The sequence below is a fragment of the Sceloporus occidentalis genome, unplaced genomic scaffold (assembly GCF_023333645.1).
Source record: "Sceloporus occidentalis isolate IW3139 unplaced genomic scaffold, rSceOcc1.0.p SCAF_4, whole genome shotgun sequence".
Taxonomy (NCBI): Eukaryota; Metazoa; Chordata; class Lepidosauria; order Squamata; family Phrynosomatidae; genus Sceloporus; species Sceloporus occidentalis.
The window spans coordinates 83,088,757-83,106,574 of NW_028316984.1; the positions used below are offsets into that span (position 1 = coordinate 83,088,757).

The 17,818-nt window shown below is 40.2% G+C and overlaps 2 protein-coding genes across 2 annotated transcripts; both read right to left on the bottom strand.

Moving 5' to 3' along the window:
* On the bottom strand, positions 1-1,000 carry LOC149314164 (olfactory receptor 5G9-like). Its single transcript, XM_089523394.1, has one exon. The coding sequence runs from the start codon at positions 958-960 to the stop codon at positions 1-3; it is 960 nt and encodes a 319-aa protein (XP_089379520.1). The 5' UTR covers positions 961-1,000.
* A 9,443-nt stretch (positions 1,001-10,443) lies between these two features.
* On the bottom strand, positions 10,444-11,409 carry LOC149314165 (olfactory receptor 5AR1-like). The gene has a single exon (XM_089523071.1). The coding sequence runs from the start codon at positions 11,407-11,409 to the stop codon at positions 10,444-10,446; it is 966 nt and encodes a 321-aa protein (XP_089379197.1).
* Between the last annotated feature and the right edge of the window lie 6,409 nt (positions 11,410-17,818).

Here is a 17,818-nt window from a genome sequence, read left to right on the forward strand (position 1 = left end):
TTAGCTCATGATTTTGTTGTATACCTTCCTCTGAAAACCTCCCAAAGCATCCTTTACCTCTTTATTTCTCAGGCTATAGATCAAAGGATTCAACAAGGGGATAACAATGGTGTAAAACACAGACAGAATTTTGTCACCCACATCTTGGACAGAAGATCCACTGCTAGCCTTGGGTCGGAAATGCAGAATGAGAATCGCCCCATGGAAGATTGTAACAGCAGTCAGGTGGGAGGTGCATGTGGAGAAGGCTTTAAGTCTACCTGCAGCTGATCCGATCCTCACAATGTTGGCAAGAATGTACACATAAGAAATCAGGACACTCAAAAGTGTGATTGCTTCTACAAATCCAGCCACATAAAAAATCAAGAGTTCATTGATATAGATATCAGTACAGGAAAGTGACAAAAGTGCAGTGATGTCACAGTATAAATGATTGATCTCATTTGACTGACAAAATGATAGCCTGAAAGTGAACACAGTATGGAGAAGAGAGTGTAAAAGCCCCAAAACATATGATCCCACCACCAAAAAAATACAAAATCTAGGAGACACAAGGACTGGGTACAGTAATGGTTTACAGATAGCTACATAGCGATCATATGCCATGGTAGCCAAGAGAAAGCACTCTGTACTCCCCAGACCTATTACAAAATACATTTGCATCACACATCCAATAAAGGAAATTGACTTTCTCTCTGCTAAGAGATTAACTAAGGATTTAGAGGCAACCACAGAAGAAAAGCAGACATCTAACAGAGAGAGGTTGCTAAGAAAGAAATACATTGGGGTGTGAAGACGGGGACTGACCATTATCAGAGCAATCATTCCAAGGTTTCCCACCAAAGTGGTAAAATAGAAAGTTAGGAATACTAGGAAGAGGATTATCTGCAGTAAAGGATTATTTGTTAATCCTACAAATAAAAATTCATTGATTGGAGTGGTATTGTTTTTTTCTGTCATTACACACAGACCTTTTGTTTTCCCAGACCTGCAAAATAAAGAAATGTTGGACATATGACAACCAATATGGTGCAGTGGTTACAGTGCTAAACTTGTACTTGGGAGAACCAGACTCTTCCCCCCTTAACTTGTGATCTGTAGACCCCTAGGTCACCCTTCACTGAAAGGATCCATAGATAAGCTCAGAAAGATCATGAACAGGGTGCAAAAAATATGAGTGTTTGTTTGTTTAAATGCAGGTTTTTTTTTGGGGGGGGGGGGTTCCATCATTTTAATCAGATTTTCAAAGGTGTTCACAATCCAAGGAAAGTTTAATAACTACTGCACTAAGCTCACCATGTGATCTTGGGTCAGTCACTCTCTAGCAGCCTGATCTCCTTAGCATAAAGAGAAATTAGATGGGGAGGGGGAAAGCCATCTGCATTGCCTTTAACTCTTTGGAGAAAAGGCAAGAAATAAATGTAGCAAACAAATGACTAGCATATAAAAATACCACATCTGCTCATCTGTTGGTATCCAGACTTACTAGATGGTACAAATAACAATAGGGGATACTTGACCCCATCCTACTTTCTTCTTCAGCTCCCTGAAAACATCAGTCCAGTCATTAAAAGAGCCCACAGTTCCCGCCACCCCAGACAACAGTCTAACATATCTGGAGGGCATCATGTTGGGGGTCTGGTCTCTTTTACTAAGCACATAGATGCCCTTGGACAGTTCAAACTGGAAGAAAGTTAGGAATAGAAATCCTGGAGAAGCAGCTGTTCATAGCTCAGTCATAGAAATGAGAGTACACTCTAAATGGGGTACAATCGCCTTTTCCTTCCTCCTGAGAATTCAAAGGAATCATATCTTCATGGTTTGAAGGGCCTCCACCCATCTTTCTCTACCAGCAAGCAATAATAGCGGGGGGGGGGGGGGGCCTCCCAGGGCTTGACAGCTTTGAGGTGGTGGGAGGTTTTTGGTTGGACAGCAAGAGCAAGTGAATTGCCTTCTGCCTTGTCCAAAATGGGATTTAGGTATGTATAAGCTGCACTCACATGCAAGTGGGTTATTAACAGGATGCTGGCGTTTCACTTTTATCTCAAGCTTCTGGTAATTGGAAATATTCTGTCTGTTTAACAATGTTATATTTTACTATACTTGGAAAGGAGAAAACATCTTGTTGTCTCAGTATATGTCAAATCTCTGGTCTGGATTTCTTGCCGTTTTCTTGGAAGCTGTTTTAACTAGTTGCTGTCACATAAGTAACTAAAAATCTATTAGAAAATAAATTCCGGTATCACAACCAATCAGGGAGTCACTATAATCTCTGCTAGTAAATCTCTGTGTATCAAAGTCTTATAAAAGTTTATTTATTTTTACTTGTATTTGTGAAGTCTGTTATTTTTATTATCCTCCAATGTTTTGTGAGTGAAATTTGGGGCACATGTGGACAAACAATATCAGAGTGTGGTCAAGATGGCAAAAGTTATTAATGAGAAAGGACACCCAAGCTAGGAGAAGCTACAGCAGTTTGCTTTTGCCTAAGTCTACAAGGAAGAGCAAGATTTTGCCCCTTCCTCTCCTCTGCTGAGCTGAGTGCAAATTACTGTTGCCCTTTGAACTCAGTTTTCAGTAACTGAATTAAGGACAAAGGGTGAAAGTGAGAGAAAGAGGGAGAAACTGGAACGTTATAAAAGAAACTAAAAAAGTGGGATGACAGAGGATTAATCAGGACTGTCCCTGTCAAAACAGGACAGTTGAAGGTTATGGATATCTCAGTCCACAATGATCTTAAAAAGACATATACAGGTGTAATGTCACATTGTGCATGTCACTAATAGAATTCTAGTCAAAGCTTGCTAAGTTATGGGGAGAGGAGAATAATTTGTGACCAGAGCAGTGAGAGAGGGGAAGAAAGCTCATCATCAAAACAGAGGATTTATATATGTTGAGACAGGTGTGTGCACATGCTCAATTATATACACGTGCCTTTCCAAACTGAGAAATAATGACCTAATTTCAATAAAAATATAGTATATTTCACCATAATGGAGAGCACTAACCAGGTACTTACTTTGGATGTTGTCCAGGTACTTACTTTGGATGGGCAACTTCAAGGTCCTTGGTCTTGCTCCTTATGGCTCGTTATCTTTAAATCAGACTTGATCTGGACATCCCTTCAAAGTGAGGAAATGGAGGACTACCTTCTGCAAAACAAGGCACTTATTTTGAAAGCTGATCAATCAAGTGGCTGCTGCTGTCTCCTGAGAACAGTTTCTCATCTTTAAAAAACAAACAATTGCTTTATTAAAATAAGGAAAGGGTCACAAATGTTTAAATGTACAAACTTAAGCATACAGAGTCTATGCAAAAATACAAAGAGATAATAAAAAGGTGAACTCCCAGAAGCATAGCTGAGTAGAGACCAGCTTAAAAATAAATATGAGCTGCAGAATGTGAAGGAGGAACATGGAGGAAAAATCAATGCTGGATCCTTTCCCCTTCATATATCCATGTTTCCTTACTTTTGATGGGAAATAAGGTGCCAAATGATCTCAGCAAATGAAGATACAGTGGAATCTCACCAGCAGAACTGATTGCCACAGTTATAACCATGTTACTCTATTGCAGCAAGCAAGACCCTAAAAAGAATCACGTGAGAGCTAGCACCTTTATTGAAGCATTAATTGGCACTAGTCCACTCCATCAGATGTACATAGCATTACCCTAAAAATTGGTGCAAGCACAAACACTTATATATTGCCATGGAATTGTTTCTCCAAAACATTTCTCAGTGCCCTGTGTCCTTGGAGAACTTCTCAGCATCCATCCTAATCTTCTGGGAAATTGGTATGCTCAATAAATCAAAGGCACTGAGGCACTGAAGCTTCCTTGAAAAATAAGGAAGCTGAATGTGAGAAAACAAGGGCAAGAGGACAAGGGCAAACCTAGCCTTAAAAGTAAAAATACATGACACCACAGCTGCCAGGCTGCTGAGAATATTATATACTAAAAGTGAATTGTTTCCTGCAGAAATGATGCCTTGTGTTGAGCCAGACTTTTGGTTCTCCTTCTTCAGTACTGTCTTAACTGGCTGGTAGTGACTCCTCAGGATCTCAGATAGCAGTCTTTCCCAGGGCTAGCCAGAGATATCAGGTATTGAATCTGACATATCCAATTCAGTTTCGAGCATTGTGGGATTAGCTGCTCATCATCACTGGACCAAGTAGTGGTTTACAGAGAAGATTTCTAAAATGGGGGAAGCTTTCTCCTTTCTGTTATGTCAGGTGATGGGGTATAAAATCATACAATCATAGATTGGAGATAGTTTAATGACTTATTCCTCAAAGTGCTCACCTGTGTATGCTATGCTTGTCAGTCACCCACTCCCTACCTGCACTGTAATCACCAGTTGTGTCTTAGGGTGCATCTACAGTGTAGAAATTATGCAGTGACACCACTTTAACTGCCATGATTCCATCCTACAGAATCATGGGATTTTAGTGTTGTGAGGCATCAGCACTCTTTGGTAGAGAAGGCTAATGACCATGTAAAACTACAAATCCCAGGATTCCATTGGATGGAGCTACAACACATAAAGTGATATCAAACTGCATTATTTCTACAGCATAGACGCACCCTTAGTTACAGGTATAATAATAATAATAATAATAATAATGTTTATTTATATACCGCTTTTCCAAATTAGATCAATTAGGTATGACCTAGGTTAGGGATGGAAGGAAAATACTTGAAAATTTGAAAATATTTGAAAAATGCTTTTAAGAAATGTGCTTCCTGAGTGTTGAGAAATCCTAACAAGGATCCCGCTAACAATCTTTTTCTTTCAGGAGTTATTTTATGTAAAATTTGTTCATGGTTGTATTTCCCAGAAAACAGCATTTTCTTTGCAGAAAATTCAGTTTCCTGCACAGAAGTGCTACGTGAGCCTTGTGTGAATTTTGCACAGAATTAAGTCCCAAACTATGAAAAGTCTTAGGCAAGACTTTTTTTTCTCCAATAGTCTCAGTGATACTATAGGGTTCTTTTTTGTCTTTTTATCCCTACATGAATCATTATAGACTGATGGAAAGCTGAAGGAAAGCATATCTAAGCCATACTCTTACAGCATACCAACCCAAGTGGGTCTGGCAAAGAAATCACCCTTGAAGATTAAAAATTTCACTGACACTTCCTCAGAGAAAAAAGCATACAACATTTCTTCACATTTCATTCTAAAACATGATAAAATCTAACAACAATCCATAGCACGTGAGCTGGCAGGAACATAAAATTCTAGTGTTAAAATTTGAAGGTGACATTTGGTACTAGATATGTGCATCAGATGTGGAAGAAGCCCAAGGCCTGATTAGAATCAGGCTGCCAGACATGGGCTGGTTATAGACCGCCCATTTGGGGCGGGCTGCACCCGCCCCTTTCCTCGTTGTATCGGGGCCTCAGCTGCCAGAACGGCAGCCGCTGAGGCCCCGATCCGCCGCTTTTCAGGCTGCGGGGAAGCGGCAAAACGCCGCTTCCCCGCAGCCTGAAAAGGGGTGTCCCTGGGGCTTCAAGCCCCAAGGACACCCCGCGGCGGCGGGGAGAAGGAGAAAAGGGCTGCTTGGCCCCTTTTTCCATTGCTTCGCTGGGCACAGCCGTCTGAAGGCTGCGCCCAGCAAAGCAAAGCGCCGCCGCAAACCAGGAAGGAGCTCCGAAACGGAGCTCCTTCCTGGTCCACGGAAAGGGCGCCCTAGGCGTCCTGGCGTGGACTGACGTCATGTCCGCGCCGCCCCGTGTAGAGGCGGCGCGGTCGTGACGTCATCATGGCGGCCCCCTTGTGGAAAGGGAGCTGCCATTTTGTACGGACTCAGTCCGTACTAGGGTTAGGGGGGTGCGGAAGCACCGCACCTTCCTAACCCTAGTACGGACTGACTCCGTACTTTAATGGCAGTTTGTAACCCGCCTAAGTCTGCTGTCTTCCAAAGTGAAGCAAGCTTTCCTCCAGAACTAGCAGAGCTGAAACTAGGGCCCAGATGAAGCTTAGAACATGGAGACACTTTACTTCCAAAAGTAATGTCATTTTAAAATGCTGTTTTTGTGAAGGTGAGAGGAAGGTGAGGGAGAGGATAGGGTTAAATTAATGGTGAGTCTACCTGTACTTGCAGCAAAAGTAAAGAGGAAAACACTTGAGTGGGGTTAATGTACAGGGCACAACTTTATTAAACCTTAATAAATCCAACATGAAACCCAAGAAAGGATATGAGCGAACATGTATGCCATCATATTAATCAAACATGACCACAGAAGCCAGTTTCATTATGTCATGCACCCTGATCCCAGGGAGTTGCACGCAAGAGTTATCTAACATGCAGTCACAGGAGAGGTGGTCAGCTAGGTCCAAAAGACAGTTCATGGAGTTGATGAAACATGTAGTTGCCCAGATTTCCAGCTCACTCAAACTCCTGCCTCAATTCATCTTGTGGCTCTCATTCCCACCATTTTTAGGACTCCACTCCCACACCCTCACCCTCACCAGTTGTGACAGTTAGGGGATTGACACTGTTACTAATTGAATGCAAAGCTATAGTTAAAGGTGGCACAACTGCAAAATCAATCTTAAACCCAAGACATACAAAAATTGGAAAGGAAGAATGACCACAGGAAAGGTAAAGTGGTGGTGGTGGGGGAGACGGACCTTGGTGACATGAAAAAGATTCCTTTCTAGCTCTGGATGGGTGACAACTTTTAGAGCTGCCAGAGCAAAAACTAGAGGTCATTTCTGTCCCTTAATGGTTGTACAGAAGAGGAAATTTCAGCACATATTGCTTGTTATGTGGTTGTATAACAAGCAATATCTGCTGACATTCACTCTTCTACACAAGTATTAAAGTGATAGGAGCTATCTCCAGTTTTTGCTCTGGCAACCATAAGTTGCTGCAGTAACCTGAACTACAGAGGTGTGTGGGTCACGCCCCTGCTGGCATGGCCATGCCAGGGTACATATACAAAGGCCTGTCCAAAGCTTATGAAAAACACGTGCTCTCATGAGATCCTGTGAACTCTGTTTCTCTCACCAGAAGTCTTGTGATGGCTGAGAATAACAGATAACATCAGAATAAAACATTCCAGCCATGAACTTCCCACAAAGTTGAAATGGGTGGAGGGTGGTGGCATTAGCTCAGTTGTAACTTTTGCTAAATGCAGTAAAATGTGTGATGGGAGCATTCCAGGTGTATTAAGATCAGTCCACAACTGCTGCTAAGACCTTCTTTTTCCCACCAGCATTCTTCCTGAGAAAGACCTTGTTTTCATTTCCAAATTTGATTGTTTTAATAACTACCAGTTGTGGGTGTGTTTTTCCTGTTGCAGCAAAATCCCTGAAAAGACAGTTATGTCTGCATTCTCATCTCCAGTTTTGCCTATAAATAAGAAAAAACGAATGGTAGCTTCACCTTTTAAAAAGCAGAAAGGTGCACAGCACAATCATCTCTGCATGTATTTATCCCAAAACTTGACAGACATAATGATCTTCAAGGGAGCTACTCAGATGGCAGATTTCATCAAATGCTGGAAAATGTCCCCCCAAAAGTTCTAACAAATCTTTGACTTTCAATTATCTACAGTGAGAAGCACAGAAGCTGGATTTCTAACAAGTCTAATCAGACAATCTCTGAATGTATACAAGCAAAACTGGGCCAATTTTGGAATTATGGAATCAATGTCTGAATCAAATCTTGTGGTAGCATACTAACAATATAGAAGGAGAAAGTTTGCATCTGTTGATGGAAATGCTTAAGACAGCAGAGTTGGGAAAAGGGGTGATTTCTCATATTTGCTGCAGTATCGAGATTGCTGCAGTATCAGCTTGATCTGAAAGGGTGTGAAACCATTTGGAATGAAATTTCCAGGTGATACTAAGGGGTAAAAAGGGAGCAAACTCTCCAACTATCCCAGTTTTGTAGGACGGTCCTGATTAATCCTCTGTAATTCAACTTTTCCAGCTGCCTTTGCAATGTCCCAATTTCTCTCTCCTCTTCCCACTTTCTTCTTTTGTCCTAGGCTTATTTCAGTTGGTGTAAACTGAGTTCAAAGTGTAAAAGTAATGGAATCTTGCCCTTCCTAGTAGACTAAGACAAAAAAAAAAAAAAAAAAAAAAAGCTGTATCTTCTAGAATGTGTGTTCTTCCTCATTATAACTTTTGCCATCTTGACCACACTTTGATGATGTTTGGCCACTTGTATCCCAATTTTCATTTGTCAAATGTTTGAGGTTATGAGAGAGGGAAGGGAGAGCAGAAGAATGCAGAATTATACTGTTAGTCTAGTGCTAAGGTACCAAGGTGCCATTAGATTAAGGGCCTAAATAAAGACAATAGAGCCTTGAAAGCCAAGCAAGGTCAGCCCCAGGTGCATCACTAGGGGGGTTTAGGCAGTGTGGACCACATCAGGTGACACTCTAAGGCGGGGGTGATACCACTGCTCCTCAGACACCTACCTTTTGGCAGAAATGGGCTGTGGCAATCATCTGTTTCCCATTAAAATGATTTAAAAGATGGTGGTGGTGGGGTGAAGTTTAGAGGGAGGGGAAAGGAGAGGCCCGAGAATTTTTTAAAATTCAAATTTCAACATTTTAAATAAAAAAAATAACATTTTAATTTGTTTATTCTTTTTAAATTTTCTTTAAAAATCAGATATTCACTATGCATATGTAAATACATTTAGGTTGTGTATATGATATTGTAATTTGAAGGTATAATTTGAATTTTTCTAGTTGTTTATTTCACAACTATTAGCATTACACTCAGTGCTATATGGGAATTATGATTTATGAGTAACATTAGTGCAAAAAAGCATTGCTAAGGATTCTGTATGGTGGGAAACGAGGTCAATGGTGGGGGTGACACCATGAGTTACCATGCCGGATGACACCAACTCTAAGGATGCCACTGGTCAGCGCTGGTTAGTTATTAGATGGGAGCTAGCCAATTAATACCAAGTGCTATATGCTAAATTTCAGAGGAAGGAACTGGCAAAACCACCTCTGAGTATTTCTTGTCTATGTGCAATTTTTTAACCAGAAGTAAAATACAAATACACATGCATACACAGACACATTTCCATTGGTACCAATGCAGGGATTCTAAAAAAAAATTGTTTGGAATTGGAAGTTTCTTTTTAAAAATTTTTGAAAGTTATCCCCACATATGCAGTCCCAATCTAGCTAAGGGCTCCATTCCTTATTGAGCATTAAAAATGAAGTGACCCTAAAGGTTTTTTTTGTGAGCTGCCTTGGGTCCCTTTCTAAGATAAAGTTGGCATAAAATGAAATAAATAAATAAATGGTTAAGGAAGTGCACATCTGCTTTTTTGAGCAGAGTTTCATACTGAGGCAGTAGTAGCCCAAGTGAAACTGAGCAGATGGAGCATTACACTCCACCTGTCAACATGGAGGAGCTCTGCCACAATCTTCCCTCATGCAGTCTCCCTCTTGATCTCCCGTCAGAATACATTCCTTTTCTCATTCAAAACTTCCACATTCTAACTTCCTCCAAATCTTTGCCTTATTTTCTCTGCAATATTCTACCAATACCTTTCCCTCTTCTTCTCTCAATCACTCAGACCCAACCATGCAGTTTTATTTCATTCAATATGGTGCATCAGTCACTCAGTCTCCACACACACTCTTAACTATATTTATGCAATGCTACCCTACAGAAACCCAGCACATTTTTACAATTTAGGCAACATCACAGCTAATAGTATTTTGATGGATATAGTTTGCTTTGTTCCATTAATTGTGTCTGTTTAGGGTCATCGTAAGTCAGAAATGACTTGAAGGCACCAAACAACAACAAAGCAGTATAATACAATATAGATTTTTTTTAAATTAATGTTTATTAAATATTTACAAAATTAAAAAGTACATTATTTCTTCTTCTTTCAAGCTTTGTAGTTCATATTTGTATATTACTCCCCCTCCCCTCCCTCCCCCCTACTTTCCCAATTTCTTTAAATCGCTGCTGTTCTTCACAACTACATCTCTAATATTCCCCAAAATATGATCAATTCCTTCCTTTATCTCACATTTCAATTGATGCTTTTGAGTGATTGCTAAGAATGTGCAATACCTGGTTTCTTAAATTTTATGTCTACAAAACCTACAGTAACATTACCTATTCTGCCTTGTTCAGGGTATCTCTTCTTTAAGGTTTGAACTCATACCCCAATCTCAAAACATACTTGTTATGACTTTGTCACTTTTAACCAGTATTAAACTGTTATTTTCCTTGCTTTATAAAATTCTAACAACGCTTTCCATGTTACATCTTCTTCTTCCACCTCATCTCCTAAATCCATCATTATTTTATCCATCTCTATCACTTCTAAACATTCTTCTAACAATACTTCTATATTTGGAATTTCTTTATTTCTCCAAAATCTTGCTAATGTAAATGTAATATAGATTTTAATGAAAAATGTCATTCTTACACCTGATGGGAAATTACCACCGCCTCGTCATTTTGTTATACATCTTCCTTCGAAGAACTCCTAGGGCATCTTTCACCTCCTTGTTTCTTAGACTGTAAATCAAGGCATTTAGCAAGGGGGTAACAATGGTATAGAACACAGACAGAATTTTGTCACCCACATCTTGAACAGAAGATCCATTGCTAGACTTGGGACGGAAATGCAGAATAAGAATAGCCCCATGGAAAATTGTAACAGTAGTCAGGTGGGAGGTACACGTGGAAAAGGCTTTGAGCCTGCCTGCAGCTGATCTGATCCTCACAATAGTGGCAAAAATACATGAATAAGAAATGAGGACCATGAAAATTGTGATTATTTCTACAAGCCCAGCCACATAAAAGACCAGGAGTTCATTGGTGTAGGTATCAGAAGAAGAAATTGAAAAAAGTGCTGGGAAATCACAGAAAAAATCATTAAGTCTGTTTGATCCAGAGAATGACAGTCTGAAAGCAAAGATGGTATGAACAAGAGAGTGAAAAAGCCCGAGAACATATGACCCTCCTATCAAAAGAATACAGAGTCTAGGAGACATGAGAATTGGATACAGTAGTGGTTTACAGATGGCCACATAGCGATCGTATGCCATGGCAGCCAGGAGAAAGCACTCTGCACTCCCCAGACCTGTAAAAAAGTATATTTGCATTGCACATCCAATGTATGAAATGGATTTATTATCTTCTAGAAGGTTCACCATTGTCTTGGGAGTAATGGCAGAGGAACAGCCCGCATCTAGGAAAGAAAGACCACTCAGAAAGAAATACATTGGGGTATGGAGCCGGGGACTGGTTCTCACTAAAGCAATAATTCCTATGTTACCCACCAAGGTGGTAATATAAACAGCAAGGAATAGTACAAAGAGGATGGTCTGCAGTTCAGAATTGTCTGTTAAACCTACAAATACAAATTCATTGATTACTATGGTGCCATTTTCATCAGACATCTTTTCTTCAGAGCTTGCTGAAAAACACAGAAGTAAAATACTGGTTAACATCTTTGTGCTTCACATCATTAATTTATGATGTTTAAATTGTCACAAGCTGTTGTGATAACTGTTAGTAGACTACATATAACTCATGAGAGTAGTCTTGAGAAATTAGAGACCAACTGATGAGCATTATCATTAGCTAGAATCCCATTTGTGTCATACACATGAGTAGGTTCCCATAGAGAAGCAGCTGCACCTTTTATTCTGATACAGAATGTCTGCATTTTGTTCAAGGCTGTGGAAGCAAATTCCTACTTGTGATGCTATTCTGTTTGCAGATGTGCATGTATGTATGACACCTGTGCATATAATTCCTATTATTATTATTATTATTATTATTAAGTTTTATTTATATAGCGCTGTAAATTTACACAGCAGAAATTTCTTCTCCAGTGTGTTAAGGACCAGTAACATGTTTGTGCCTATAGACTACAATTCTTTCTTTCTTTCCTGGAAAAGCAAGTGAACAGCTGCTGGTGGTTTATGGGCTACCACTTTGAGTAACACTGCCCTAGACCATTTTTATGTTGATGTTTTAAACTGTCTGAACGCTCACACAGTAACAACTGATGTAATCTAGTGGCATCATCGCTCTCAGTTCGTTCACATGTGGCACTGACACCACTTCTTTTTTTTCTGGCTGAGTGCCCCACCCCAGGTCCATTCAGTGGCCAGAGCAGGATGAAGGACAAGCAGGCAATAGCAATTTGCCTTCCTCCACTGGGCTTCAGGATGATGATATCATCCTCCTGGATCTCTGGAAGATCTTGGGAGGTTTAGGGTGATACCTTTTTCTTCCTGTGAATAGCTACCTTAATAGTGCCGGCCGTCTCTCTGGCTGTGCCTTGTCCTCTACCTGCCCTCCCTTGCCCAGTGAGTGGCTGTACAGAAGGCTGAACAGCCAGAAACTAGATAGGTTTCTCAGGGAAGGGGTTGCAGTGGAGTGAGGTGTTCAGTATCCTCCACAAGCAAATGAACACCTAACTTTGTGGTATGCTTGCACATGTCACTAAAAGGATGCCAGCCACTAAGTGGTAAAGACCTCCTTTTCCTGAAATAAAACAAACAAATGAAACAAATTTACCTTCTTTGAAGAGACAGTAAGGCCTCCTTTCTTTTAAAATAATCTACATATTAGGTCCAGCCTCAGATTATGGCCTGTAAAAAATGAAAACATTACTTTGAATTCTCTTTGGAAAAATCAGTGTAATGTTAACAAATTTACAGTTCTGATGCATGGGAGGTAAAACATAATGCAGTGAGTGCCACTTATGCTACAGAAAAATAAAATCAGCTATTAGATGGAAATTGATATATACAGGGTGGCGGTGGGAGTACCATGGATAGTTGGATGTTTGAAGTAAGACTGGACAAAGAGCAGTCTTTCAGAGGTTTTTGAAATGACCAGGATAGCCAACAGTGAGGAATGGTGGGAGTAGGAGTCCAGTAACATCTGGAGGTTTGCCTACCTCATTCTAAAGCAGGGCACATGCTTTTATCTACAGAATCCCTAGTACAAATTTGTACACCTAAATGTCATTGGTAAAAATGCAACAAGAGAAACATGCAGGAGTCTCTGCAGCTCTCTTGCATGCATCACATGTTCTCATGTTCACATGTTCTTAAAAATAAAAGTGTTATATGTGGTTATACTGTTCCAAAATTAGCCACTTCTGGCACGATGTGATTAACCAAATTGCTTCAATTAGAAAACAAAACAAAAATTTTTGCCCAGCTCTTTTGTTATTTCAATATACACAAAAGGTAATAAATCTTTAAAAAACAGAAAGTTGGTATCTTTTTTGCTGACAGCAGCTCGTCTAGAAGTGGCTAATAATTGGAAAACAGGTCTTGTATCCCTGGATAGCTGGGGGAAAAGAGTTTGGGATCAATGGCTTATGGAGAAATTAAGATATAATATGAAATATAACTCAAAACAACAAAATCAAAGAACTACCTGTTCAGGAAAAATGGTCTCCTCTTATAGAGTACATTAATACACATTTTACATCCGTTGCTCCTCCATCTAGCTACTGGTCTTTATGGTCAGATTTTTTTAAAAACAAATTGAATTGTGTAAAATTTTAATAAGGAAACTTTTTAACGACATGAAACTTTTTTATACCATTGTTTTATGATTGCAAGATTTTGTATTTAGTATTATGAATAAAGTATTTTTAAAAAGTGTGGGCAGCAGGAAACAGTGGATAGAAGAAAACATGGAAACATGTAGGGTAATTTTATCGTTCAGTTCTGGACCTGTAGGTACCATAATATGCCTTACTGAAGTTCAATGGAATTTAATTTCAATGAGATGTGTATGCAATTACAGCTTTAGAAACCAAAATCACTCTTGGTCACTTACTCCCTGTACTTGCTTGAATCTACTCCAGGCCAGGGAAGATAAATGAAGCTACTCATAGATCCAAGTCCTGTTCCACAGGAGAATCTGGGCAATGATTCATTTATGTTCATCTATAATGCATGTAATGTTGTTTCCTAATCAATCACGATTCCTCTTTTCAGTGTGCAGCGCACTCTCCCATTTGACTCTTCACAGGTTACTTTGGTAGACACAGCTAACCAAAGCTTTTCAAGGAGTTCGAAGAATGTCCTTTAAACAGGATTTCCCATACACTAGCTGAATATTCTATCCCCAACATCATATATGTATACCAGAGGGGAGCAAATTGTGATCATGAAGCAGTGTGTAGGATGTTTTTGTGGTCCTCAGCTCCTCCTGACTCCCTGGGAATACCCCCCTTCTTACCAAAAAATAAAATGTGAGTGGTCTCTTTTGAAATTTTCCAGAAGTGGTGATTCATTTTTTAAAAACGTCCTGATGCTTGTGGTGCATTAACATAAAAAACAGAAATTGTAGAAGTGGGATGTTTTTTCTTTCTACTTCTGGCAGTCCTCAGAGGAACCACAGACAGAAATTAGCCCTTAAACCTACCAAGGGTACCTACCCCAGTATACACCATAAAGTACAGGAAGACTAGATTGAAGAGAAGAGTCCAGAAAAGATCCAGAAATGAATATAGCTTGCCATACTGACATACTGTATTAAAATACTAAACAAAAACCATAAATTAACTAATACATTAAACATAATTAACTAAAACATAATGCACTTTGACCCTCTCCATCCAAACTTTAACACGAAATAGACAAATCTAAAAACAAAAAGTATATTATTTTACTATTATAGATACAACAATATTAACTTACTGAGGTTACTAGTAACTGTGACCACAAATTATTATATCATTAAATTGCTTATTGCAAAAAAAAAAAAAAAGTCCATAAATGGTTTACAGTCTTTCACAAAATCTTCACCTGCTTCATCCCTTAAATCCGATGTTAGTATGGCAATTTGGCTCAACTCAGCAACCTTGGCAATCCAGTCTTCCATCGGTGGTGCTTCAGTCTTTTTTCAAGTTTGAGCAAACAACATTCTTGCTGTTGTTATCATATATCTGTAGAGTGATCCATATTTCCTGTCCAGTTTCTCTCACATCAACTCTTTCTCATAATAACTAGTGTGTCTCATCTCTAGAACAAAATGCTAAAAATCCTGTGTGATTTCTGTTTCATTCAAAGATAGCTGTATTGCTTTATTTGTTCTGGAACCTCCTGGGACTGAGCCACTGAGGAATTTCAGAGCTCCACGTTTCAACAGCACTCTTAAAAATCCTACAATCATAGAATCATAGAGTTGGAAGAGACCACTAGGGCCATCCAGTCCAACCCCCTGCCATGCAGGAAATCCAAATCAAAGCATCCCTGACAGATGGCCATCCAGCCTCTGTTTAAAGACCTCCAAGGAAGGAGACTCTATCACCCTCCGAGGGAGTGCATTCCACTGTCGAACAGCCCTTACTGTCAGGAAGTTCCTCCTAATGTTCAGGTAGAATCTCTTTTCCTGTAGCTTGCATCCATTGTTCCGGGTCCTGTTCTCTGGAGCAGCAGAAAACAAGCTTGCTCCCTCTTCAACATGACATCCTTTCAAATATTTAAACGGGGCTATCATATCACCTCTTAACCTTCTTTTCTCCAGGCTAAACATCCCCAGCTCCCTAAGTCATTCCTCATAGGGCATGGTTTCCAGACCCTTCACCATTTTAGTCGCCTTCCTTTGGACACGCTCCAGTTTCTCAATGTCCTTTCTGAATTGTGGCACCCAGAACTGGACACAATATTCTAGGTGGGGCCTGACCAAAGCAGAATACAGTGGCACTATTACTTCTCTTGATCTAGACACTATACTTTTATTGATGCAGCCTAAAATTGCATTGGCCTTTTTAGCTGCCGCATCACACTGTTCACTCATGTTCAACTTGTGGTCTACTTGGACTCCAAGATCCCTTTCACATGTAGTTTCATTCAGCCTGGTGTCACCCATCCTATATCTGTGCATTTTATTTTTCTGCCCTAAGTGCAATACCTTACATTTCTCCATGTTGAATTTCATTTTGTTAGCTTTGTCCCAGCTTTCAAGTCTATTCAGGTCATTTTGAATTTTCATCTTGTCCTCTGGAGTATTAGCTATTCCTCCTAATTTGGTGTCATCTGCAAATTTGATAAGTATGCTCCCAATTCTGTCATCCAGGTCATTGATAAAGATGTTGAATAGCACTGGGCCCAGGACAGAGCCCTGTGGGACCCCACTGGTCACTTCTCTCCAGGATGAAAAGGTGCCATTGTTGAGCACCCTTTGGCTTCGGCCGGTCAACCAGTTACAAATCCATGTAACAGTTACCTTGTCTAGTCCACATTTTACAAGCTTCTTTGCAAGAATGTCATGGGAAACCTTGTCAAAGGCCTTACTGAAATAAATGTTATTAACAACTCTGTGAATGAATGTGAAGTTGAAGGCTTTCACAGCTGGCATCCATAGGTTTTTGTGGGATGTTCAGGCTGTGTGACCATGTTTTGGAAAAATTTATTCGTGATGTTTTGACTGCATCTGCGGCTGGCATCTTCACAGAATGGTGGGATGGTGGTGTGGAGGGTATATATACAGCTTGACCCTTGGTTGAGAAGAAATGGTTTACATGTAAATCTTGTCAGGGATGATGGGAGTTGTAGCTCTTCACCTCTGGCTCGAACTCACCACCTTGTTACGCACCGGCGCTGACCAGTTTTGGCCAGTGGTTAAAGCTTTGCTCTAAAGCAGCAGAGTTACAGAGAATAGGCTGAAGACCCTGACAAACTCTCCAAGCCTTCTCACTCTTGCTTCCACAGAAGTCTTCCCACTTCTTCAGGATCCAGCTGGCTCTTGTATCTTCACCCAAGACACCAGACAACTCAGTAGTCTTATATAAAAGATCTACTTTATTCTACTATATACAGCTCCAAAACTATCCAACACAACTCCAATACAACAATACTCCTCACTACTACTATCCACTGCTACTACCCACAAAATACATTAGGATTCATAGCCATTATTATAGTCCTTGGATCATACCACCCACTCTTGTCAGTATCCACCCAGTAGGCGTGTACATCCACTCTCATTGGTTCTCTTGTTTCTACCCAGAATTAATGATTTCATCATCTCAGCCTTGACCACTTAACAATTCTCAGGTGTGTTCAATTATCTACTTTGCATTTCTGTCCTTGGCATTCAGGACTTGCTAATTGCATTACCTTTTACACCTGTGTGGCTCTTAATTGCTTCTGCTGAGTCACCCTGACTCTCACATACATGTTTTATTTCATTCACTGTATATCCCATGTTGCTTTTTCCTTAACAAATCTCTGTGTTGATCTGTTGGTGAATGGCAAGGCCTCAAGGTGTCTATTAATTAGTTATCCATTATGTGCTGGGAAACCCCCTGTCCTGAGTGATGTTCATTGCATGTGCTAAGTCTTGATTTTAGTTTTTTCAGGACTGGTAGCTAAACTTTATTTTCAGGATTTCTTCTTTCCTGTTTTTCCTTCAGGTCTTCCCTAATCCCATGCATAATCCTGCCCCTATTATGAGATCTGCACATCCCACATATAGCATCATATAAATGCCTTAAGAAAACTCTACCAGGTGCCACAATCTGGCAAACAAAATTTAAATGCCCAGTGAGCTCTTGAAATTCCTTGAGCATAGCCTTCCTATGCTTCAGAAATTCTCTCCCTCAAATCGCTAAGGTTCTCCCTCAGGACCCTGAAGTGCTGTCCAATGGTTGGGTGACTGTGTCCAAGTTACACACTCTCAGCACAAGAAAACCCTGTGATAAGGTCAGTAGCATCCTGAGGGGAGGATGCAGGTGGTGCAGAATGCACCGGGTGACACCCTAGAAGAGGGGTGACACCTCAGAAGAGGGGGGTGGCACCCGGTCGGCGAGGACCACACAGGGGCTGC